General features: G+C 47.8%; 3 protein-coding genes and 1 pseudogene across 3 annotated transcripts; 3 read left to right on the forward strand and 1 right to left on the reverse strand.

The window, feature by feature from the left end:
• Positions 1–693: 693 nt before the first annotated feature.
• LOC133896325 (LRR receptor kinase BAK1-like) lies at positions 694–3395 on the forward strand (annotated as a pseudogene).
• Positions 3396–3748: 353 nt separating this feature from the next.
• Positions 3749–6238, forward strand: LOC133896436 (CRS2-associated factor 1, mitochondrial). The gene is made up of 5 exons (XM_062337044.1): positions 3749–4501; positions 4616–4743; positions 5080–5305; positions 5381–5508; positions 5604–6238. Exons 1-5 carry the CDS (start codon positions 3955–3957, stop codon positions 5874–5876), a joined length of 1302 nt encoding a protein of 433 aa, XP_062193028.1. The 5' UTR covers positions 3749–3954; the 3' UTR covers positions 5877–6238.
• A 1558-nt stretch (positions 6239–7796) lies between these two features.
• Positions 7797–9155, forward strand: LOC133894999 (uncharacterized). Its single transcript, XM_062335219.1, has one exon. It carries the CDS (start codon positions 7797–7799, stop codon positions 9153–9155), a length of 1359 nt encoding a protein of 452 aa, XP_062191203.1.
• Positions 9156–19488: 10333 nt separating this feature from the next.
• On the reverse strand, positions 19489–23012 carry LOC133895297 (uncharacterized). Its single transcript, XM_062335519.1, has 6 exons — positions 22797–23012; positions 22554–22686; positions 22343–22446; positions 21275–21446; positions 21045–21185; positions 19489–20966 (listed from the first exon to the last, which is right to left on the reverse strand). Exons 1-6 carry the CDS (start codon positions 22862–22864, stop codon positions 20034–20036), a joined length of 1551 nt encoding a protein of 516 aa, XP_062191503.1. The 5' UTR covers positions 22865–23012; the 3' UTR covers positions 19489–20033.
• Positions 23013–25721: the final 2709 nt, after the last annotated feature.

Raw genomic sequence — 25721 nt, forward strand, 5'->3', positions numbered from 1 at the left:
GATCCAATAACCGAAGGCCCAAGTACTGAAGTGAAGTGGGCTGATAAATTTCGGTAAATATCGAAAGCTATATCAATTTTTTTCGAAAAAATCAGAAAACCGACTAAACGGTCGGAAGTGCCTCAAACCTATTCCATTGCCATTTCCGGGACATTTTACCAATACCGATACCGATTCCGAAAATTACCGATTTCGAAAAATACGGTCGGCAGTTTTCGAAAACGGCCCCCGGTAAATCGGAAATTTCCGTTACCGTTTTCAACCCTAGTTGGAAATAAAGTCCATCACATAAGCAAAATATTAGTGAATTTTTCCATATTCTTGGGAATTTATTTGAGACTCTTAACAATTATTACAAGTTATAAAAGTAGATTTTTTTGGAGAATTTTAGTTTAAATTTTACATAGTCTTTTTGGGTGACTCCAATTAAAATAGGTTGCACATGAATTATAAAACACGTACAAAAAGATTTAGGATTTTTGGAGCAACAGAAACCATTGTTTTGAACAGCGGGCCCACCAGCCATCGTCTGTTTAGTTCGTTTCGAACCGGAGATGGTGAACATCTACTGTTCACTGCGGCTAACTGGTAGTAGCGAGCGAGGCAGAGCCGATAGGGAGGAACCAAATTTGGCGAGTCTGATAGGGAATTGGTTGGAGGCTTTTTTTTTTTTACCAGCTCGGCAAATTTGGCGATTTCTCGGCAAATTTGGTGATAGCGAGCCCTTTGCCGAGTCAGTTGGAGATGCTCTAAGTCCATGTAAATATTTGAATTCAAGAGGACTTATCCTACTTTACTCTTTCACCTAAGTGACGGCCTAATTGGGATTTGTGTATGTTGTGGAGGCGGGAGAGAACTATATATATTGAATGTATTTTTTACTCAACTTTTAAAAGAAGGGAAAACACTTTTTTCCTTAAAATTAAGTTAAAAATGTTAATCCATAATAGGGAACCACAGCTTTACATTTTTGCAATTCTAGATCTGTGCACTATTAAACTGTGAGTGAGTCTGCGCTGTTAACTTGCCATTGTGGGAGTAAGATGGGAAGCTTCATGACCTGTACCTCATAGGAACTATGAGAATCTCTCTTGTGGTGCAGCACTAAGTCAATACCCACTTCCTCCTTTCCTCCCTTCTATATTGTTGCAGCAGTAGTTTAGGGTATCAAATTTATGATTTTGTTGCTGACTTTTTTATTTTGTGCAGGGAGTAGTTCCTCTAGTACTGGAGCAATTGCTGGTGGAGTTGCTGCGGCGGTGGCCTTGCTATTTGCTGTTCCTGCAATTGGTTTTGCATGGTGGCAGCGCAGGAAACCACAAGAGCATTTCTTTGATGTACCTGGTAAGTATTCAACAGCAGGAGAATTACTTGGAGAATAACATGAATCAACTTAATGTGAGATTTCTAATGTAGCAGCCGAGGAAGATCCAGAGGTCCATCTTGGCCAGCTTAAAAGATTTTCACTACAAAAACTACAAGTTGCAACGGATAGCTTCAGCAATAAGAACATCCTTGGTAGCGGTGGATTTGGCAAAGTTTACAAAGGAAGGCTGGCAGATGGTTCATTAGTCGCTGTTAAGAGACTAAAGGAGGAACGGACACCTGGTGGGGAACTACAGTTTCAAACAGAGGCTGAGATGATTAATATGGCTGTACACTGAAATCTATTGCGCCTTCATGGATTATGTATGACACCAACAGAAAGGTTGCTTGTGTATCCATATATGGCTAATGGAAGTGTTGCATCACGTTTAAGAGGTACTCTGTGTTGTTTACTCCAGTCGTACAGCCTTTTCTTTGTATCTTTCAGTTTGTTATACTTTCTTGACAACAATATCAGACTGTAAAAATATTTATTACTAGTTTTATTTTGTAGAACGGCCACCATCTGAACCTGCACTAGATTGGCAAACAAGAAGAATGATTGCATTGGGTTCTGCCAGGGGCCTGTCCTATTTACATGACTATTGTGATCCAAAGATTATACATCGTGATGTCAAAGCTGCGAATATTTTATTAGATGAAGACTTTGAAGCTGTAGTGGGGGATTTTGGTTTGGCCAAACTAGTGAATTACAAGGATACCCATGTAACTACTGCTGTTCGTGGGACAATTGGCCACATCGCACCTGAATATCTTTCAACAGGAAAATCCTCTGAGAAGACTGATGTATTTGGATATGGAATTATGCTTTTGGAGCTTATTACAGGACAACATGCCTTTGATCTTGTTCGCCTTGCCAATGATGATGATGTCATGCTGCTTGACTGGGTACTTGATTAATGCAATTTCCTCGGTTTAAATTGCAACTAGATATTCATGCCTTTTTGTGGCTTGATACTGTGCTGGGGTTGGTTGCTCACTTTTGCTGTACAATTGTCAAAAATCTGTCAATCGCTTCATCCGATAGCAAATGATTCATCGCAAGGGTCTATGAAAGAAGATATTATTTCTGAATTGGTACAATGTTTACAGCTAAACTAAGCATATGGTTCAGCAGCATGTCTTTGGATCGTTCTTTTTGTCAACATCTTGATTTTGCTTGTACAGGAGTTGCTTTTTTGTGATAAAACACCTGTTTTGACTGGCAAGTTAATAGTGAGTTCATATGCTTTGTGCAGGTCAAGGGATTACTCAAGGAGAAGAAATTGGAGAAGTTGGTTGACCCAGATCTGCATGCTTACATTGACGTTGAGGTGGAGTCGCTGATCCAGGTCGTGCTCCTTTGCACACAGGGCTCCCCAATGGACCGGCCTAAGATGTTGGAGGTGGTGAGGATGCTCGAAGGTGATGGTCTTGCCGAGAGATGGGAGGAGTGGCAGAAGGTACAAATAGTACAGCAGGAGGTCGAGCTGGGTCTGCATCAAAACTCAGTGGATTCTCGACTCAACCGACAACCTCCACGCGGTGGAGCTGTCAAGGCCGAGGTGATGATAGCGCACTCACGATTTTGTAAGGGGTAATAGTGATGTGATGTGTATCAATCATCCTACTTGAATCTCCATTTGTTCATATCAATCGATGGGGGAAGGTGTAGTCAGCCACGAAACGCCCTTGACTTTCCTCCTTGATGTGCGGCAATGGACATCCTACGCGAGAACAGCAGAGCCCAAGGAACTAGTATGCTGCACCAAGGCTCTTGTATTTGTAAGGTGGGAGCGAGGTGCTGTGGCTATCTGCTGAGTCTGCGATAATTGTTCTGACAGCTGACATCAAACTATTTTGTACCAAGTGTAAGGATGGAACTGAACCTGCGGAATCGTTTTGTATCTCCCCTCCTTTGGAAGGATCGGATGATATAGCTGTACCTATCCCGTTTGTAATTGGACTGCACTGGCTGCCAAAGGTTAAATCTTCAATATTCGAATTGTAGCATTCTGATGGTTGCAGTTGTCGATTTGGGGTGTCCCAGTTTTAAATTGAAGATGTTCAGCATAGTGATCGAGTCATTCTGGCCTAAAACGTTGTGATGGTGACGATTATTTCGGTCGATGGAGATAGGAGGCATGTGATCTTCCCTGAATTATCAGGGAAATTTGGGATTTTGCCACTCCTGTGGTTGCCGCTAGCTAAAATGCCATCGGTGAATACGACTTAAAATGCCACTCTGAAATATCGGGCGTTTCAATTTTTCTCTCTTGCTCTGAAATCTGACCACGAATCCATGAAGAGCGTTCTTCATTGTCTCATTTGATATGTTTGCGAGACATCGAGTGGTATATATGCTAAAGCGACTATATTTGCAGCCTCCAACATTCGAATTTGGATCATTTTGGAATTTGAATCGAAGCTTCAACATTCGAATCGAACCGTTCCTTGTCTTCCGTTGTACGGCCGGGATTTTTCCTCCCCAAAACCCCGCAAGCAGGAGAGGGTTCTGCCCCTTCTGCCCCGCCGCCGCCGGCCGCTGGCCGTTGTCTCCCGGCACAGCCATAGCCAGTGAGCCGCCCCATGGTCCTCCCGGGCCTCCTCCTCCGCCGCGCCGACGCACCTCTCCGCCCGCCGTACCGCTACCTCTCCCGCCTCCTAGACCGCTACGGCTTCGTGCCCCCGGCCTCCCTCACCCACGCCCCGCGAGAATCCCCCGACGCCGCCGCCGCCAAGAAGCGCCGGGCCAAGAAGCCGCCCTACCGCCCGCCGTCCTCGCTAGACCGCGGTGGGCGCCCGCCCGCGCGCTCGGACCTTCCCTTCGACTTCCGCTTCAGCTACACCGAGAGCACCCCGGGCTCCAAGCCCATCGGGCTCCGGGAGCCCAAGTACTCCCCGTTCGGCCCCGACCGCCTCGACCGACCCTGGACGGGCCTCTGCGCTCCCGCCGTCGACGCCACGCTCCGCGACGTCGCCGCCGAGGACCCCCTCCCCGACGCCGAGAGGGGGCTGGAGGAAGCCCGCCGGCGCGAGCGCGAGCGCGTGCTCGGCGAGCCGCTCACCCCCGCCGAGCGCGCCTTCCTGGTCGAGAAGTGCCAGAAGAACCGCACCAAGCGGCAGATCAACCTTGGTAGGATTTGGTTTATTTTGCTGGAGCAAGAACAGTGGTGAATTTGCCAATTTTTGGGTACATTCCAAATTGGCGTGATGAATGATGTTGATTCATTTGGTTGATTTGTTGTAGGGAGAGATGGGCTTACTCACAACATGCTAAATGACATTCACAATAACTGGAAGAGCTGCGAGGTGGTCAGGGTAAAATGCCTTGGTGTGCCGACGGTTGATATGCAAAATGTGTGCCATCAACTTGAGGTAGGATGCAAGTTTTGCATTTTTAGTCATTGGGTCGACCCATAACTCACTCAGTTGAACTAAAGATACACTTCCACCATGCCAAGTAGGGATGCAAATGAACTAAAGTAGTGACCTAGAACTACCGATTGGGAATTGGGTACCCACTTGCATCACTAACTTGAGGTAGCTACATGTCTCTAGTCTCCAAGAAAAAAAAAGCCCTCTTACTTCAGTTGCAGACTATATGAAGTATATTGACTAACATTTTAGGAGATCATATTTTGATGTCACTCATGTTAGCATTGATTTTCATGTAGAAACCTGATTACCTGAGTACTGTTACTTCTTTTCCAGGATAAGACTGGTGGCCTTATCATCCACAGGCATGGTGGTCAGTTGATACTGTACAGGGGTAGGCATTATAATCCAAAGAAAAGACCTTCAATTCCGTTGATGTTATGGAAGCCAGCTGAACCTATCTACCCGAGGCTAATCAAAACAACAATAGAAGGGCTGACAGTCGAGGAGACAAAGCAAATGAGGAAGAAGGGCCTACATGTTCCTGTTTTGACGAAGCTTGGTAATCATGTACCCCCTTTTCTGCTTAGGTATATGCATGGTAAATGCATGACTAACAAATCATCCTATTTCACAGCAAAGAACGGATATTATGCTAGTCTTGTGCCAATGGTTCGTGATGCCTTTCTGACTGACGAGTTGGTTCGAGTAGATTGTAAGGGATTGCCAAAAAGTGATTATCGGAAGATTGGAGTCAAGCTCAGAGTGAGTTTATCGTATGGGTTGATATTAAAATTGCATATGTGATTTGAAGATGATTTATAGTAGGATATACTAACCACCCTCTTATTTTGGTGCAGGACCTTGTTCCTTGCATTCTTGTCTCTTTTGACAAGGAACAAATTATTGTTTGGAGGGGAAAGGATTATGATGGAAGCTTACAAGATCATACGCAAAAGTCATTCCCTTCAAGTATTGTCTCAGATTGTGCGTCAGTAAAGAAAGAGAATGGTCATCAGGAACAAACATCAAGTGATTGTTCTTCTGATGAGTGTTCTGGGACCAGTAGCTCTGATGAAGCACCAGATGACAAGTCTGTCATTTCTGACCTGGACTCTTCTAGGGCGATCTGACATAGAAATCCACAAAGTTGCCATGTCACCAGAGTGTACAAGCTTGTGTATTATGTATTCGTGTTAGTTATCTTATATCGCCATTGCTATGGCAAGTTGTAGGCCTTTTCTTTTTTCTATCATTCATGACTAGTTCTGGCAAATTTATGATTTTGTTCACGTCCTATAGACAATAGTTGCTTGGATGGTACAGGCACATCGCACAATTGTAGCTCGAGGCTCCAGCAGTTCAGTAATTGGAGGACTAGAATGTTGTTATTTTGCTGACCACAAATTATACAAACCTCATTTGACTTTACCCAAGAACGTCATGTAAAGCTCAATGAACAATGATTTAACAATGTTATCCCGTCTTATATGGCCCTGGAGGTGCACTTGAATTTTGGCTTTGTTCCACTGACGATTAAATTGTTTAGTCTTTTCTTATTCTCTCTTTTTTTTGAATTTATATCTGGGGAACTGGCTATTCAAAAAGAAAAAAAGCTGGGGAACTGGAAAGGAGCTTTACCTAGGTATTGTATTATTTCACTTGTGGGATTCGTTCTGGCTTTAATCAAGAAGACAAGAAGAGGGAATTTCTCATTGGAGAGTTAACACGTTCTATTTCTTGTAAAATTCCAGTGAAAACTATGTGCTGCAGGCAGGGCATGGCAGGGCAGGGCAGAGCATGTTTTGAGCTTTAGGCAGCATGCACGGTCCTGAATATGGTTCTTGCATCACTACATTTCTCTGGGTTCAGGGCGAGAGGAGCATCACTAACAGCAAGTCAACAACTCAGGATCAAGCAATTCAGCCAAGGTGAGATATTCGAGGAAAACAAACTAGACATCAACACAGTTCATATGATCATATCTATGTCTATCTGACAGAGTGACTCGAGTTTGATTTCCTCCAATTCTCACGTTTGGGAGACTGCATCTCGGCGATATACTTAAAACCTCCTGAAATGGGCCATTCGAGGTGAGATATTAGAGGAAACTGAACCTCCTTTCTTTTCTTTCCATGGATGGTTCAGTTCCCTCTAATCCTCATTCCTAATGGCACATAGGTAGTTTATCTGTTCATGCTGCCTGTAGCCACCAGGCGATCGACTGAAGGTGAGATATTGGAGGAAAACAAGCTGATCAGTGATCATCGTCGATCCATTACAGAATCTGATGATCAATCGGTTTGTTATCCTCCAACTCTCACTTGCACCTCACAACTAGCTTGCTAGTTGCTACAGCAGTTGGGAATGGAAAGAATGGAGACTAGCTATCCAGATGCTACCCTGCTTTAAGTTGTGAAGGAGTTGCTATGCAGTTGGACCCAAATTTATAGCCATCTAGAGAAGAAGAAGAAGAAGAAGATGGTATCCTGCAGAGCTCCAAAACCAGAAGGAGCATCCGTTTCTGTTATACCTGCCCTTTCATGCCGATTATGCCTTGTCCCAGCACTGTTAAAAAGCTGCAAGACATGGCGCCTTGTACTGTGTACTGGTGTTCTCTTTTCATCACAGATCAAATACTCGAAGGACGAAAATAGAGGGTCGAATACTCGAAGGTCTTTAAACCTGCAAGCACGGTTCAAGAGGCCTCTGAAGTATGAAGCCGGGTTCTGATGTGCTTAACTTTGGACGAGGATCCCTGTTGTAGTGCGCCGTCGTTGACCCATGCATCAGCGAAGAAGTCACCGTGACGTCGACGTCAGGGGTCTATATCCCTTAACTTTGGTTAAGTGGTTCAAATGAGTCCGAAAGTGGTTTTGACCAACACTGGACGTTGGTGTGGAGTCCGACTCTGAATCCGCTCTCGGTTCCGACTATGGTTTACACACGAAGCACTTTCGATCCAGGAGCTCTCTCCATATATTTGTTCCATCCCCTCCGTGCCAGCCACTCCGCAAGATCGACCACGTACAACTACACTGCACGCAATCGGCATGGGAATTCTTTTCGACGTCGGTCCATCGGAGACTCGATCGATCTCGCAGGAGTGCCACCGCCTCTGCTTCTCCGGGTTGTCCCTGGTCGACCCGGCCACCGCCGGCGGCCAGCGGGTGGTGAACGTCTGGGCCGAGGCCGAGGGATGCGAGGCGTACGCGATAGGGACGTTGTCGGAGGAGGAGCCCATCGTGGCCTTGCCGCCGGTGGTGTTCGGCGTGGAGTCGTTCTTCCTGCGGCACGACTCCGTGGCTGCCACTGTCCGGTTCTACGGCACCGTTCTTGACCCGCCGCCGCCTTCGGATGGCGAGGAAGAGGAGGCCGTTCTTGATGACGGCGAGGAAGGGGAGGCCGTTCTTGACGACGGCGAGGAAGAGATGGCCGACGAGGAGGCGGGGGTGGAGTACGAGCTTCTCAGCGAAGAGGACATCGCGGAGCGTTACGACAGCGACAACGGCGAGGACGAGGACGGCGAGGAGGAAGATCGGCCCCGCAAGTTCAGGGACGGCGAAGCGGAAGGGGAGAGCAGCAAGAGGAACAGCATCCCACTAGTCGCTGCTCCGGCCGGGAGCGTCGTGCCGGAAGGGGAGTTTCTCGGAACGGCGCGGTTCGCCATTGTCGAGAACACCGCCGGCTTCATGCGGGTCGCCGCCGCCGAGGGCGGCGAAGGACAAGGAGGCAACGAGATCCTCGTGCTGTACCGATACACCCGCTTCTCGAGGACGTGGAGCGGACGACGAGGCGTGGAGGAGTGCAGGAGGACGAAGCTGCACTGGCTCCGGTTTGCCGTCCCGGCCGCCGGCGACCTGGCGAGCTCGCTGGCGTGGGCCGGCGCCTCGCTGTCCCCGCTGATTTACCCCCGCCTCTTCCGCCGGCAGCTTCAAGACCTGTGGTCAAGGCTGACAGTGCCAGCGATGGTTAGCAGCATCCCGTCACGAACCGCACGCCTCCAGGTGATCGTGGACGTGGGCATCCTCCGGTGCGAGGACCACACGCCGGAGCGCATGGAGCACATGTTCGGCGCGTTGGAGGGCAAGGTGCATGAGGCATGGCCCGAGTACTACCACGTCTGCAAGGAGCTGCACCTGCCAGAGCCGGTGCGGCACGAGGAGGGCAGAGACGAAGACGGCGCGCGGCTGGCGAACTGGAAGAGGGTCGCCGAGGAGTGCTCTGTTTGCTTGGAGCTGCTCGAGCGCGGCCTGGCGGCGTGGCCGGGGTGCATGCACGTATTTCATGGCGCCTGCTTGGAGAAGACGCTGGCGGAGAGCGAGATGTGCCCGCTGTGCCGGGGCAAGCTGTCAGAGATAATCAAGATGCATCACCAATCTGCAGCATTAACAAGTGATCGAGTGATGTAGAGAAACTTTGGATTTGATTGATGATAAGGACATGTTATGTTGGTTCTCTTTCACTAGCAGTTCATTGTAACAAAATCCCTGTGTTTGTCCAAAGGGAAACTGTCGATTATTGGAGTACACTTGTAAGCATTACCTTTACCTTCATTTCTTAGCAGAGAATTATTCTCCTGTTGTACGTCAAACAAGAATTTAAAGAACATCATATGTAGTCGCTCCATTTTATTGATGATTATGTGTACAACTTGAGAACCCTTTATTCTTATATTAATAAACATTTAGTAAGGACCTCTTTTACATGGATAAGTAATATAAGACTAAATTTTTTAGCACTAATAGGCTTGAAGACCTATGCCCCAATAGGCCTAGATTAGGTTAAAAGTCCACATTAGATGGACCTATAGTTTAACACTCCTAATTTTATAAACTATAAGAAGAGAAGAACGGTAGATAATGATCAATTAATGGGAACGTTCAAATTCAATAGCCTCTCTTGACGAGATGCAAGATTGTAAATTACTGAATGTTTTTTATTCTCCACCGCTATTCCATCCCTTGCATGTTCAAGGGCGAGTATTTGGAAAAAAAAATCTATGGAGCGATGCTTCAGCAACCTCCTCCTACAACACCACTCGGATGGGGCCACGTATCCACTTGTCAAGATCTCAAAGCTAGCAGTCAAGCGAGCCAAGCCTTTTATGTTCCCACCCGCGAGCCGAGCTGTTCATAAAAAATAGGAAAGGAGCTCGTGCTCGCTGGCTTTGAGATATTCACATGCGGACATGTGGCGTCCATTCGGTGGTGCCGTGGGAGGAGGTTCCTGTAGCACCACTCCATAATTTTTTTTCAAGTATCTTTTCAGTTCTACATCCCAAAAACAAAACATTGGTATTCATCCATAAGAAGATAATGAGAAAAAAAATCAGATGTATATAGATGGTTTCCGGTGGCTTGGTAAGGCGGCAAGGAAGGTGACCAGGTGAGCGCATGCAGATTTACCAACACAAACAAGAGAATTTTTTTTTTGTCAAATAATACTAGTCGTAGGCCAGTGGCATCTCAACCAACGCGCTTGCTTTTTTTTTTTACTACAATGTGTAATTTTGACCCACGTGCACCATTCAAACAACTTTTATGATATATTTGAGCAATTGTCAAAATCTATGATTTGGATATACCCCGCACAATTTGTTGTACTTGTGGTGTATTTTTACTTGAAAAATATTGCTTTTTAACACGTCTAATCTAGGTGGGAAGGAGAGGATGGGGGAAGGCATGCCATTGTTGGAGTTTGAATTATAGATAAAGTCGAATTGTAGAGATAAAGAAAGAGTTGTTGTATGTCTCGGTAGTTTAAACCGAGTAGTTAGCTGGAGATAGATTTTATCTCTGGTTCAAATCGAGTCTCTCAGAGTTTGTAACAACCATGTCTAGGGGTGTTTCCCAGTGTATAAATACATCACAACACGGCCTGAAAGGGTAACACGCTTCACAGTTTTTTATAGCCATAACACCTAAGCAAATTCAATTACACAACTGAGAATCTAGTTTAGGATTTAGCGTGCAATTCGTTGTCAGAAAAAAATAAGCAGGGAAACAAATATGTGTAGAATAGGATTTCACTGAACAAATGTCTGGAATATGCTTTCACTGATTCAGAAGCGTGATCTAATACTATGGTTCCATTTACCCGAGTCTGAAAGAGTATGGGGGATCCAACCGAGCATGGTTTACTCCCTCTCGATTCGAAGTCCGTCTCGACTATGGTTTACTCGCGAAGCATGTGATCGATCCACGGAGGTCTCTCTATATATTTCGACATGCCACTCCACAAGATTATCACAACCGTACTAATCAGCGTGATACTTGACTTGTTCTACTACTCGTCGATCCACCGGAGACTTCCGATCGATCGGAGGCAATCGACTTGTTCTACTCCTCGTCGATAGTGATGGATCTAGGAATAATTTTGAGCTAGGGCAGAGACACATAGTCTAATTAAAGAAAAATAGAAGGTGGGATTATATACTTTTGTCCATGTAATGTGGAATGACACTACATATACATTTCGCAGATGATTTCTCATGTTGTAAATGATACTTTGCTTATTCTAAAATTGTTTAACACTAATGCAGTTGAAATGCAAACATATAGACAAATCCCTAAATAAATTTTGTATATGATACATTTATGACATGTTACCTTTTAATAGTACATGATGAAACCATATAGACTTAGAGCTCTATTCTAATTTCTAGTTGGTGCTGGTGTGGGGAGGAGGTCACCCCTATTTATACTTGTCCTTTAGTGCAAGACATTTAGAATATTGCCATGTGGTACATTCCACACACTTCTTACAAAATATCCTAATTCTATTTTTTTCATTTTTATCTAAAATATAGATATTTCCTACCATGTAAAGTATGTATGTTCTACACATCTCTTTACTTTGCCATGAAGCATGGCAACTTGTCACGTCCTAAATTCCATAATTACGTGATTAAGCTTAATCATGCATTATTAGCATCATAATTAATTTTGAGGTAAATTATTTTGGCGTACTAGAGCACTTCGTTTAAAAATAATTGGATGAGAGAAAGAAATTCGGGAGAGAAAAGAATTGAATTCGTAGTTAAAACGGACTCTTTCTCTAACACGTGGGCCCCACCGGAGTGGGCCAACCACCCCATTCTCTCTCCCTCTAGAGTGGCAGCTCACTCTCTCTCCCTCTAGAGTGGCAGCTCACTCTCTCTCCTCCTCACTCTCCCCCACGCCACCCCACCATGCTCCCGTCCCCTCTCACTCTCCCTCTCACTCCCTCTCTCTTTTCTTCCAAAATTCGAGCTCAAGAGAGGGATTTGAGATGAGTACGTGGTATCATTGCAATCACAAGCTCATGAGCTATCCATCCCACAATTCATTTTTGTTTTCCCGAAGGATTTGAGCCGGATTTGGTGTCTTTTGGTGTTTAGGGTTGAAATGTGAAGAACACCGGACTTCTTCGCCTCCCGAGCTTTTCCCTCCGTTTCCTCCTTCAATCGGTGGTCCACAACCTCGGTAAAGGCCTTTGGGTGAGTCCCCTAAACTCCCATGGCAAGAATCCACCTTTTAGATGGTTGGATTTCGGATTTTGAGCTAGGGGTTTGAAGTTCATGAGTTCTTAATGAATTAAAAGCAATAGCCGAGTTTTGGTCGATTTTGGCATATATATGTTGTCCTACGCAGTAGAGGAAGTCAATGTGATACTCTAGGTCCAAGTCCGCACTCTAAATGTCACCAAAATCGTCACCAGTGAGCTCCCAAAGTGCCCCCGGCGACTCCCAGCGGTCTGACCGTCACCCCAAGGTCAGTCAGACCGCCAGGGGCCAAAACCCTCTGCATGGGGGCGGTCTGACCACGTTTCCGGCGGTCTGACCGTTGCATACCCGGGCAGCACAGTTACTGCTTGCTGAAACTTGTAAAATTTATAATAAATTCTCTGTAGCTCCAAAAATTATGAAACAAATTTTGTTGGTTTCATAATAACCTACTCTACCTATTAAAAATATCCCCAGCTATGAAATAATGAATTAAATTTATGAGATTAAATAATTAGGTTAAAGCTTCATTAATTTACCGTTAATTCATCATAAGTCCAAAATTGATGAATCCAATTTTGCTAGTTTCCTTATGACTTGTTCTATCGATGAAAAATGTTTTCATCCATTATATGCATATTGTGGCATATATTTGCACTTCATTCATACTCATTGCATTGCACGCATTAATCTTTTTAGAGATCGCCGAACCAACGATCCTAGCGAGCGAGGTCGATCCCGAGGCGCTGCACCTTTGTGAACCAGTGCATCAAGGCAAGCATGTATCATATTGAACCCTATCGGTTGTATTGAATGAAGTCTAAATATTGATAAATTATGCTTATGTATAGGTTTGCATGTATAGGAAGTCAATGTTGGGTTTTGATGAGTAGATCCTATGTTGAATTACATTGTCTCTACCTTGATGTATTGTTGATCCATATCCTTGTAGCCTAGGTTTAATCATACTAAGGTCTAACTTAAAAGTAATACGAGATGCTTAGCAATGCATAGGTCATTGGTAGAAATCGAGCGGTGGAACGTCCCATCGTTCGCGAGTTGTAGGTTAATTACCTTCACAATGATTACAATGTTGGGTCGATGATGTTGGTTGGTCGAGTGGTGAGTATGAGACGAGATGTGGACGGTGTTAGGGGTGTCATCTGTCCTCAAGGAAAATCCAGGGGTAGTTTGGGAAGGGAACCCGGACACCGTTGGCTGCTTGCATCGTTTAAGGCCGATCGTCGGGGTAGTTGGCTTTAGCACTTACCTTACTCACCACATGCCGATCTAATGGTAAGGCGAGCCGAATACCTTCGCAGCTGTGGCTTTGTGGGGCCTGAACAACGACGGTGTGAGCAGGCGGGCTTGTAAGCGGTACTAATTTGCTCCGGGAGTAGTTCTGGTACCGCCACACCGAGCGTTGCATGTCGCACACGGTTGGGGCTAGTCGGGAAAGGTTAACACGGGTACCCCCTTGTGTGCACTTTAGCGGGTGGCACAAGCCGTATGGTCCCCGAGTCGTGTAGGTCCAGGAGTATCTCCCTGCAGGGTGTATAAACAGTTTGAACTGCCGCACTCTCGGTCATGAGCATGCTATTGTTTCATTTGCACCCGGTCGTAGAGTTCTCGTGGTTGGTTCGGTTGTATGGTTAGGATATGTGGTTTGTGATTCGAATATGTGGGAGGTGGTGGAGATGGTACTTGTTATATATTGATACTAATGTGGTTTCAGTTTCATATGATCAGTTGGTAGTTGCAGGGTAATTTCATATATATTGGTTAAGTTAGTTGCTCACATATATGTCTAGGTTGCTTACCGCATATGTTTTACTTAATCTTGTGGCCTAGTCTTGCTAACATCTCAATACATAATTCTTGGAGTCGGAATATTATATACCCATATTGTGTAAGACTTGCGAGAGGGTGCTGCCCTTAAGTTGATGCAGGTTCACAGGTCGGCGAGGAGGGGGCGGTGTTTGGCTACTTTGTGCCTGCTGATCAGGGTGGCGGGCAGGAGTAGCACATTCTACTCCGAACTCAGTGTTCTGGTATGGAGCCTAAGGGCATGTGGCTCTATATTATTTTGTTGTATAGCTTTTAGTCTTCCGCTGCTTAGTTCTTTTGTTGGTTAGGAGTTGATGGGTTTTGTCTCCTCCTAGCTCTCTTTTGCTGTAAATTGTGATAACTTGTTGCATGCTTAAGAACTTGTAATATAATGTTAATTACCCGCTCTTTCTTAAGCTTTGTTGTGATGTACATGTTGGGAAGACGTGTGTTCCGATCTTAGGCACAAAACACGTGCCGAGACTACCGGGATGATATTCTGGTTAATCATCGAGGTTGTGATTATGAATAATGATCCTCATGGTGATTAATTAGAATATTGTTTGGATGGGCCAGCTGAGTGGCGCGGCGTGACGACGGGGCTGTGTGCATGGCGCGGGATGGTGAAATGACAGCGCAGCGTGGTCTCGACCGGCGTAGGAGTCCACAACGGCAGAAGGGAGAACAAGGAGGGGAAGTAGCGCCGGAGAGGAAGGAGGCCAACTGGGTTGGCTCAGTGGTGGCGTGTTGGCCGGTGTGGTGCGGAGGAGCGATGTGGTGCACGAGCGGGCTGGGGACAACGGGCCCAGTCAAAATCTTTGACTGCGACAAGGCTCCTGCTGACGTGCACACTGCCACGATGGTGCTCTTGGCCACCGGCAAATGGCGATGCCAACCAGTTGTGGGAGGGTGGCACCAGCATCAACACCTCACAGGGAACTCAGCTAAGCAGGAAACAGTTGTCCGGCTTGGCCAAAAGATGGCCATCCATGGCACCGTGGCGCTTGACGCAAAAGGAGATGTGCGCCAGCATCAGGCTAGAGCAAAACCATCGTGCGTGGAAGGTGTAGCAAGGATGCTCGGTGCTCACCATATTCATGGACCCAAGAGAGGAGCAGCAGACGGATGACGCGATGGTGAGGGGTGGAGAGATTGGCCGACCCCGGGGAAGAAGATGTCGCGGACTTGAATCCAGCTCGGGAAAACATTGGCGAGTCTTTCTGCGCTCTCCCTCTTGCTCCTCGCAGCTCAGGGTTCGCAGATTCAGTAGCAGCACTTCGGATTTAGCGGTGGCGCGTCAGGATTCGACGGGCGGCAGCTTGGTGCGCTGCTCTCTGTGTCTGCCATGAGGGAGAAATGAGAGGGAGGGAGTGAGAGGCGTTGGGAAATGGAGCTCGGCAAAGAGGCATGCATGGCAGAGAGAGCAGTGTGTGGCAGTGACGGGGAGGACAGCCCGAGAGAGAGAGAGAGAGAGAGAGAGAGAGAGAGAGAGAGAGAGAGAGAGAGAGAGAGAGAGAGAGAGAGAGAGAGCCGTGAGCGCAGGCCGAGCGGCTCGGTAGGGAGGTCACACGGGAGGACATGCGGTGAGACACGCCAACAGCGTGTTGGATGGCTCAGCTCGGTGGCGCAGAGGAAGGCCACGACGAAGGGAGGTCGCATGGGCTACTGCGCGCACGGTGGCAGTGCGCATGACTGCAGGGCGTAGGATGGCGATGTTGAGGCTCGAGGCCGTGCGGACGTCTTTAGCAGTGACATTGGCGGCACAAGGGCAGAGGTGGACGGGAGAAGAAGCAGCAGAGGAGAGAGAGTGAGGAGGAAGATGATGATGTGGCCACCACATGGCAAAAAACCAGGTGATGTGGCATCCACGTCATCAAAACCGCTTAGGGAAACCACTTCAGGGGTTAAGTGATCCGGTATTGAAACTTTAGGGGAGTAAAACAAACCATTTAATAGTTCAGGGGGTTATCCGGACATACACGATAGTCTGAGAGAGTAAAATGGACTTTTCCCTAAAAAAATTGAACGAAATCTTCCAACAACTCCGAAACGAAAATGAATAGAAAGCAAAAAAATCGCTGCAATGAGAGCGGTCATATCTGTGATGAAGGGCAGAGATGTAGACGGATTTGCGTTCCACCATTGACCCTCATGACGTCTAGAAATTCTACACAAAACCCTTGTGCCCTCAGCCCGAGGTGCATCAACCTCAAGCCACTGCCTTGTCATCCCTTCTTCAACTCGGCAACTCCCCATTGGTTACCTCCACCTCGATCTAGGGTTTGGGCAGCCCCGTCTCATACCCTCACCTTTCTCACCGCGACGCTTACCACCTTGGCTAGTGACGAATACAAGAACAATTTTGAGCTAGGACGGAGACAAAGAGTCTAAGTAAAGAAGAATACATCAATAACAAAGAGAACATATTAATTCTCCAATAAAAATACAACAAAAAAATATGAACCTATAAAATAAGCAAAGGTAAATATAGATGTATTAGTGGTGGCAACAATATTTTTTTTACTAAGGTACAATAAATATTGTTGCTAATGGTAATACCATATTAAAAATTAGAATATACATGAAACTTAAAACAATTTAGATATATTACCAACAATGTACAATGTGGCATAGTATGCGTTTTTGAGTTAAATGTTTAAGTATAATTCCACATATAGATTGAATATTTAATACTATAATCAGGAATGTAATATTTCAATGACAACATGCAATGTGCCACAACTTAATCTTTCATTAAGAATTGCTGGAAAATTTGGAGGGGTTCCAAAAATTTGAATTTGAGTTTGTAGTCAAATTTGAAATGTGAATTTTTATGGAAAAAGAAAGGAAAAGAGAGAGGAAATAAAGGCAGCGATTGGATTAATGGCTACTCCAGCCAATACCGAGCAGCCCATTTAGCCCACTCGGTTGCTATTAGGTTTCCCAAGAAGGATTTTTATATTTTTATATTTTTAAAATCAAAAAATTATAAAAATAGGCATCTATTTAAAAAAAATTGTAAATCCAGACGTCGCCTGTTGTAAGGGTGACACCGTATTTATAAATAAAAAACATATCATTCTATTACTCTCAAAATTCAAAACACTATCACAATAGTAATGCAAAATTATGAAAACAATGTATGATGTATACGATGCTATAATCTAGCTCTCCAAAAAATTTCAACTCAAACAAATACCTATACAATGAAAAACAAAAAAGACAAATTTTATCATACAAAGACACTGTGTGCAATGAAATTTGTCTTTCTTATTTCTCATTGTATAAATCATATTTTTGTTTGTAAATTTTTGGAGAGCTATAGCATAGTGTCCTCTACACCATCATTCTTTCAGAATTTTTTATGACAATTTCAATAGTATTTTGAATTTTGAGAGCAATAAAAAAAATATATATATTTTTAAATGAGTCGTCCACAACTGAAAATGTGTCCTCAACTGGATTTTTTTTGCTTCGAAATATAAAAATAAAAAAATTCCAGACGAGGCGGCGGTCGTGCGGCGGCGCTCGAGAACGCCCGCTTCCTGCGCCATGTTCGCCCGGCGGACTCGGACTCGGACTCAGGACTCGGACTCGGACTCGGACTCGGACTAGGTGGCGGAAGAGGAAGCGTGGAAGCCGGCGGACCCGGCAGCTCCTCTTTAAAAACGGAGCTCCTCCTCTTTGTACCCAATCTGCAACCTCTTTCCAGCTCGATTCCGTCGCGGTTCACCTCGTCTCCATCTCCGACAGGCGCCGGCGCGTTCCTCCTGCTCGTTCCGCCGCCGGGACACCTCGGGCAGCAGCCCCTCGACCTCGCCTCAGTGGTGATCTGCCACTGCTCGTGGATCCATAGAGACGCATGATCAATCGGAGACAATGGACGAAGAGGAAGAGGAGCCGTTTTGCAGCGGCGTGTCGGTGCGTGTGACCCTGCCGGAGGGCCAACGCATCTGCATCGTTTGGGCTTCCCTGTACATCGACCCGTCCAGCGCCTACGCTCAGTACGCGGTGGAGGTCTGGGCTGAGGCCGGCCGCGAGACGCACACTATCGGGACCTTGTCACTGGAGAAGCCCGACGTGGCCGTGCCGCAGGTGGTGCTGAGCGACGAGTTCGACCTGTGCCACGACTCGCCGGACGGCACCGTCCTGTTATCCTTCCACGTTCTTGGCCCGCCGCCCCCGGACACCGAGCAAGAGGAAGCGGTTCTTGCTAATGAAGTGGAAGAGGATGGCGACTCTGCTGCTGATGCGCCGGCGTGGGATGGAGAGCCGACCGTCGAGGCGGGAGTGGAGTACGAGCCTCTCGACGAAGACGACTACGCGGAGCTTAACGACAGCGACAACGAGAGAGACGAGTTCGCCAACTTATACTACTGCTTTCTTGGCCCGCCACCCCCGGAGAGCGAGGAAGAGGAAGCGGTTCTTGCTGACGACGAGGATGAATACGAGGACGAGGATGAATACGAGCCTCTCGACGAAGACGACTCCTCCGCGGAGTGTAATGACAGTGACAACAGCGAGGACGATATACGGCATCTGGAGTTCCTTGGGCCGGCGCGGTTCGCCGCCGTCGAGAACACCGCCGGATTCATGCAGGTCGCCGCCAATGCCTCCGGGGGCCAAGAAGGCAAGGAGATCTTCGTGCAGTACCGGTACACCCGTTTCTCGTGGACATGGAGCGGGCGTGGAGCCGTGGAGCCGTGCACGACGACGAAGCTCCTCCCCCTCAGTTTCCTGGCCCCACCCGCCTGCGATCTGGCGACCTCCTTGACATGGGTCGGCTCCTCGCTGGGCCCTTTCATCTACCCCGGCCTCTTCCGCCGGCAGCTTCAGGAGCTCTGGTCAACCCTGGTGGCGCCGGCGATCGACACCATCTCCCCACAAGCCTCGCACGTCAACGTGACCGTGGACGTTGGCATCCTCCGGCGCGAGGACCACACGCCGGAGCGCATGGAGCACATGCGTGGCGCTTTGGAGGTCAAGATGCAGGAGCCGTGGCCCCAGTGCTTCTACACGCACAAGGTGCTGCACCTGCCAGAGCCGGTGCGGCCGGCGAAGCGGAGGAGGGTCACCGAGGACGAGGAAGAGGATGATGAGTGCTCTGTTTGCTACGAGCCGCTGGAGAGCAGCGTGGTGGCGTGGCCGGGGTGCAGGCACGTGTTCCATGGCGTGTGCGTGGAGAAGACGCTGGAGAGGAGCGAGATGTGCCCGCTGTGCAGGCGCAGGCTATCAACAAAACCAAATGCATCCACATTAAGTGTCGAGTGATGTAACAAAATCTTATTATTCGGATTCGATCCATGATTCGGATGATTAATTCAGTGCTGTTTTATTTTCAATCTGTGATTTTGGGAGAATTCAATGACGAATTCGTCTAGCTGTATGCCGAAGCATCGGTCCAATTATACCTGTGATACATGGATAGCAACTTAAGCAAATAAAATTATGATTCAATAGAAATTGCAAACAGAGCAAATGACCAAGGTACATCATGTCGTCCACGCTGTTTCAAACCATTACAAGAAATCAAAGAGAGATGCAATTGCAACGCTCCAAAAGGAAGCGCAACTACTTGGATATTACAGCAGCGCTTAGTCACTGTTCTCTGAACGGCAACACGCCGAGTGGAACAATTATCTTCAGGCAGAGCGCCACGACAGAATGACAAGGAACATTATTTACTAATATTCAGTTTTTATTACCTGTAGTCTGTACAGGTGGGGGCAAATTTCGGAAAGTTGATACAAGCACCTCACATTTACAGTTTACAGACACTGCACAGCACGGGTAGTAACCTACCTAATAGTAATGCACCAGCCTCCTTTAGTCCTTTTATGTATCAACTCAGCATACACAGAATTTTCCGGGCGACAGCCAAATACAAGAACGGGACCAAACAGAACTGAACAAGCGACATTGTAGAGACTTCAAGCTTATGCTGAAGAACTAATTCGCAGACCACTAGTTTCCACACTCAAGGTTTTGGTGACGAGAACAGGTTGGGATAGGAGAAATATGGATCGTCCTCCAAAGAAGGAGATCTCTGAGGCATATGAGAAGGCACATAGTGCTGTGTATCATTGGTAAAGGAGTCCTTGTGATCAAATACTGGTTTCTGCGTCACCTCAGTCTGATGTTGGCCTTCCTTTTGGACACCATCGCCGTACTTCTCATAAGCCTTGGCACTCTTCTTTAGATCTGCAATGCGCAGTTGTGCTAGGTTTGCAGCAGCACGAGCCGCTGATGCGGCTCGCTCTGCTGAGTCAGCAGCTGTCTGAGCAGCAGATAATACGTCGTCCAAGTCTATATTTGGCCCACTCTCAGTAGGAGAGGTTGCGTGTACCTGTTCTGGTTGTTTCGAGAACATGTAATCAGTAGGAGGTACCGGAGGTGGGGTCACTTCATCAATTTTCTTCGTGAAGATTTCTGGCTCTGTTGGCCTCACTGGAGGAGATGGAGAAGGTGAGGGAATTGACTCGGTTTTCTCCGTCGAAGAAGTTGCAACAACTGGCGGTGGAGAGGCAAAAGGAATAAATTGCTTCTTTTCATTTGGCAAATCTGGTATATTTGACTGAGCAGATGGTGCAGAAACTAGATGTTCCAAACTTTTCATCTGAATCCTAAAAGGACCATCAGCTGTTGGATTCACTTCCAAGTCGGTAGGATTTGAAAATTCATGAGGAACTGACTGTGAGCTTTGAACATGTGGACCAATATCTGGGGTTGATGGTGCATCGGAAGGTGGACGAATTGCAGCTTTTGGGACTTCAGGCAAATCCAGTGACTCAAGACCTGTATCTGACTCATAGTCTTCATCAGGCTGCTCCGCAGCACTTGCAGCTACTGTTTCCTCGTGTTTCTCCTTGGGAAGAGGCAGCATGGAACCATTGAAGTAGGTTGGTCCATTCTAAGAACAGAAACATTGTATCAAAAGTGAGACTCGAATTAATGAACTAACCATGGTTTCTCGTAAGTAAATATTTACCAATAGATCTGCATGAGGTTTCAGAAATTCTGTCTCCGTCTCTGATGGATCCCAATCAACTTCATGCTCCTCAGCGATCTCTTTCAGCAGTTTCAGCTTTGCATCAACAGGAGGAGGGCGAATAGAAAGTAGTTCAATTATCTGCAGCAGTATTCGTTCTGATATGTTATGAACAATCAAACTGCCAGAGAACATGATTGAATTACTTCCAATTAAAAGTGTCATATGACCTGCCGATTGACCCCACAATCTGGCATCAGCTCTGAAGCTGCAGCAACAAACTCCTTCCCATATTTAGTTGCAAACATCATTTGAACTTGCATCAGTTCAGGAAGATCTGCACACCTTGGAGAAGCAAAACAGATGCTGGATATTGCTTCTTTGAGATCAATAGGACATTCCCTGAAGCAGATAAAACAACAAAGAAACACAAATCAGCCACATTCATCTGCAAACCTACAGAAATATTGCAATAAGTTAATTACAATTTTTGAGTCACAAAAACAGTTTATCAATTATATCAACTAATGTAGCCCTTTTTATTTAAGAGCTGAATCAGTATCTCCCACATCATTTTTCAAGAGGATACAGCTTAATAAAAAAAATTTGCAGAGAAGCAAAAAAATATTAGTTAGTGACATCCTGGGAATTCAGACTAAGAAAGATTTGTGCCTAAAAAAACAAATAAAGAATATAAGAAGGCAGAGGGTACAAGAATGAAGATCCTTTCCCCCTGTTGGTTAATGTACATAATAAATTGAGGCTTAGGGTCAAATTTCCTGCTAGATATACATGTTTCAAACATACGGGTTGGCCTATCATGGAACAAACACTGCCGTAATCCACTATAGTGGTGAAGTAAGGTTATGTATGACAGTTAGAAATATGGAAAGTCATGCACTATACAAATACTAAAGAAAGCTACCATTTTAAAGTTAAATAACGGTGCCACTAGTGGCACGTCATGTTGAACCGCAAATTAGCAACCGACCGATAACTAATGCGAAATTACAGTGACCGATAATTTTATTACGTGAAACAAATAAAGTGGTTGCCTCAGGACGTCAAATTGAATACAACAAAAAAAGCACCTCGAAAGTTCTTGGCCAGTGAAAGTAAAAGTCACTAGAAATCCCAACCGGGTGCTGCTGCTCCAGCATACTATGCCATGTCGAGGGGCAATTAAGCAACTAGTTGGGATTGTAATGCCCATGATCCTTAAATCGACAATTGAGCACATAAACAAGGTAATAACATCTGCAGTTACGAGTTGTGATGGAATAAAGAGAGGAACGAACTTTTGCGCCTCGATGATGGGCAGGCGGACGGCGACGAGCTCGCAGAAGAGCTCGAGGATCTCCTGCGCGGCCATCATGTTCTCCTCCCGGATGATGTGCTCCACCTGCAGCCGCAAGCCAATTAGCAAAGCCAAAGTGCTCACCCTAAGAAGGAAAGAACCAAACCCTACTCCAATCCAAGCAAATCCCCCACGCATGAGAGAGTCCGCACCCTGATGCGCGCGGTGGCCTCCTGCCCCGCCTCGAGGAGCTTGGCGATGTCCCTCCGCATCTGGCGCAGCTGCAGCTCCCGCCTGTTCCGCAGCAGCTTTATCCGCGGGATCGTCAGCTTCAGCAGCGTCTTGCTGCTCACCAACAGGTAACAAACCCCAATCAGAACCGAAAACCAAGCGAATCAAACCAAGAACCCCACCATGCCCACGAGATCCCCAAGAAACCGCGAGTGCGCGCGTACCACTTGGCGCCGCGGAAGCCGCCGCCGCCGCCTCCTCCCTTGCTGAAGAACGCGTCCAGCATCGACATGGCGCCCGCTCAATCGATGCAAGCGAGGCAGCTGCTTGGTCGGGTGTTCAGCGGGGGGGGGGGGGGGACTCGATCTAAATGGCAGAGGAGAGGCGATGGAGAGCTGGAGACGATGATGAGGTGGAGCCGTGTGGGCGGCCGCGGCGACGTCGGCCACCAGGTCGGTGTGCGCGTAGCACGCGATGGGGCACCTGCTCCACCGTGAGAGGGATATGGGCCGTCCGTCTCGGACACGTGGATGGCTGGCCGGGGAGACTTTTTGGCTTTCCTTCGCTCGAAAGGAAACGAATTATTCCATCTCGACATCGGACGGCCAGGATTGGTTTAGTACGTGTACGCTTTTTTTTTTTTTTTTGCTTTCAAAGATGTCGCTGTTTATTTTATTTTTTAATTTTTCTTTCAAATATCGGAGTCGGACGGCCACCACCTTGAGTAGCTTCTCGACATTGGCCTGCACACACCTGCATTCCTGCAAAGCAAACACACAAATACTTCCGACAACAATCACCCGTCCAGTAAAGGAAAGAGAACATATCCGACAAGATGTCTCAAAGTATTATTATCATTCCACATAATACTCCAGCAACTCTCGAACGCCCAATTCTCATATACATCTTTAGACATTCCAGTCCATATTACAATTACGACAAGCAAAACTAGAAAGTTATATGGACAATATCCCTTCCAGATGTATCCTCATTTCCATAAAGGTGGTGTTGTTCCTCCATCACCAAATAGCTCAGAACATAGCAATACAACATTCAAATCCTTAGCTACTAATGTAGCCCACCCATGTATGGCTACAACAGATCTGGTCAAATGGGTCATCCGGCCCAACACAACATGGGCCCGTTTAGGCTCGGTTGGCCCAACTAACTAACTGGGTCGTATCGTGTTGTTCCACGTGTCTGAGGCGTAGCTCACGACACGGCTCGTGAAGCACAGTGTTGTGTCAGGTGGCGGGGTAGGGGTGGCTGAGAGGGGGCGAAGGTGGGGTGAGACTGAGTGGCCGAGCAGCTGGGCCGAGGGCGAACGGGGCAGAGTGGCCGAGGTGAGGCAAGGGCCAAGTGAGGGCGAGGCGAAGCGGCCGGGTAGCGGGGCAGGCCGTGACCATGCATGGGCCATCTAAGTTGGTGTCGGAGGATGAACTCCTGTCGCAGGGATCCCGAGAGACCCCTTTTTAAAGATTCGGCCGGGGGGATGATCCTGAACGAGCTCGTCGGGGAAATAAATGGGAACGGAAATAAATACAGTGGCTGGTGGTGGGGGATGATCGACCTAGTGCAAAAAAGATGGATGCACCGGGGTTTAGACAGGTTCAGGCCGCACGGGGGCGTAACACCCTACTCCTGTGTAAGTGCTATATCTTTCCTTGAAGGGAATTCTTCAAGGATGTATCTGGTTACAAGGGTGTGCTGTCTACAGAGAGCTTGAGGCTCCCGTGTTCTAGCTTTGCTCGAGCTTGTTTGTGATGTTCTTGTTCTATCGTCTCGTCTTGTCTTGAACCTGAACCTTTTTTACCTGAATCTCGAACTGGGGCTCGCTTTTCGTCTGGGGTCTGGGGGGCTTTGACAGGGTTTGGCGGGGTGCTTTTTCCGGGTGCCTTTATGTGTTCTCCATCCTTTCCTTTTATAGGCGCGCCGACCTCGACTTATCCTGAATGGGAAAGAGGGGGCGTGAGTGCCAAGGCGCCACGGAGAAAGGCGTCATTATTCCGTCTTGGCGAAGTGACAGGGGCGGTGAAAAAATGCGGCGTGCATCCGACCACCCGCCACTGTGGATGTCCTCCGGCGCCATTAAGAGGGCCCACCGGGCAGCCACAGAGGTGCCCGGTGCGCCCACCCTGTCTTGTTCTTCTGCCAGGGCAGGGTGGCAGGCGGAGCGCTTCGATTCTGGCAACGTTATCCCGAGGCACCCGGATGAAACGGGACGGGACCCATGCATTTAATGGACCCACGCCCCCCTGCCAAAGCATGGCAGGGTCTGATACTAGGGCGTGGGCAGCTGAGAATGTCAGGATGTCAGGCCGCGCGTGCCTATTAAATGCGGCATTAGGCCTTTGACTGGCTAACACCCCGCCGACGGGACCCTTCGGGTCATCGGACGATCTTGCGCGAACCTTCGGGGAACCGAGTCCTCGGGGGCTGCCAAGTGTAGCCCTGAGCACTCTCTCCCGAGCACTTCGGTGAGACCTTCGGGGAACCGAGTCCTCGGGGGCTGCCACGTGCAGCCCCGAGCACTCTCTCCCGAGCACTTCGGTGAGACCTTCGGGGAACCGAGTCCTCGGGGGCTGCCACGTGCAGCCCCGAGCACTCTCTCCCGAGCACTTGGGGGAAACCTTCGGGGAACCGAGTCCTCGGGGGCTGCCACGTGCAGCCCCGAGCACTCTCTCCCGAGCACTTGGGGGAAACCTTCGGGGAACCGAGTCCTCGGGGGCTGCCACGTGCAGCCCCGAGCACTCTCTCCCGAGCACTTGGGGGAAACCTTCGGGGAACCGAGTCCTCGGGGGCTGCCACGTGCAGCCCCGAGCACTCTCTCCGGAGCACTTGGGGGAAACCTTCGGGGAACCGAGTCCTCGGGGGCTGCCACATGCAGCCCCGAGCACTCTCTCCCGAGCACTTGGCTGTTTGGATCATCGGGGGACTACAGTACTCGGGGGTAAGTGAGAACCCTTCCGAGCACTTCCTTCCCGGTACTTGGACTCTGCGGATCATCGGGGAACTGGGGTGCTCGGGAACCAGAGGCTGCGGCCCCGAGCACCTTCTCCCGGGACTTAGTTTCTTCTTATCCTGCAGGGTGGACCTCGCGGGATGGTGACACGTGGCGGATGGCCGGCCCGGTCTCAGGACTCAGGGAC

This window comes from Phragmites australis, chromosome 16, assembly GCF_958298935.1.
Source record: "Phragmites australis chromosome 16, lpPhrAust1.1, whole genome shotgun sequence".
Taxonomy (NCBI): Eukaryota; Viridiplantae; Streptophyta; class Magnoliopsida; order Poales; family Poaceae; genus Phragmites; species Phragmites australis.

Coding starts and splice junctions, on each gene's coding strand:
- LOC133896436 (XM_062337044.1), top strand. CDS start 3,955: ATGGTCCTCCCGGGCCTCCTCCTCCGCCGCGCCGACGCACCTCTCCGC. Junction 4,502..4,615: donor CAAGCGGCAGATCAACCTTG/GTAGGATTTGGT, acceptor GATTTGTTGTAG/GGAGAGATGGGCTTACTCAC. Junction 5,509..5,603: donor AGATTGGAGTCAAGCTCAGA/GTGAGTTTATCG, acceptor ATTTTGGTGCAG/GACCTTGTTCCTTGCATTCT.
- LOC133894999 (XM_062335219.1), top strand. CDS start 7,797: ATGGGAATTCTTTTCGACGTCGGTCCATCGGAGACTCGATCGATCTCG.
- LOC133895297 (XM_062335519.1), bottom strand. CDS start 22,864: ATGTCGATGCTGGACGCGTTCTTCAGCAAGGGAGGAGGCGGCGGCGGC. Junction 22,447..22,553: donor AGGCCACCGCGCGCATCAGG/GTGCGGACTCTC, acceptor TTGCGGCTGCAG/GTGGAGCACATCATCCGGGA. Junction 21,186..21,274: donor ATTGTGGGGTCAATCGGCAG/GTCATATGACAC, acceptor ATACTGCTGCAG/ATAATTGAACTACTTTCTAT.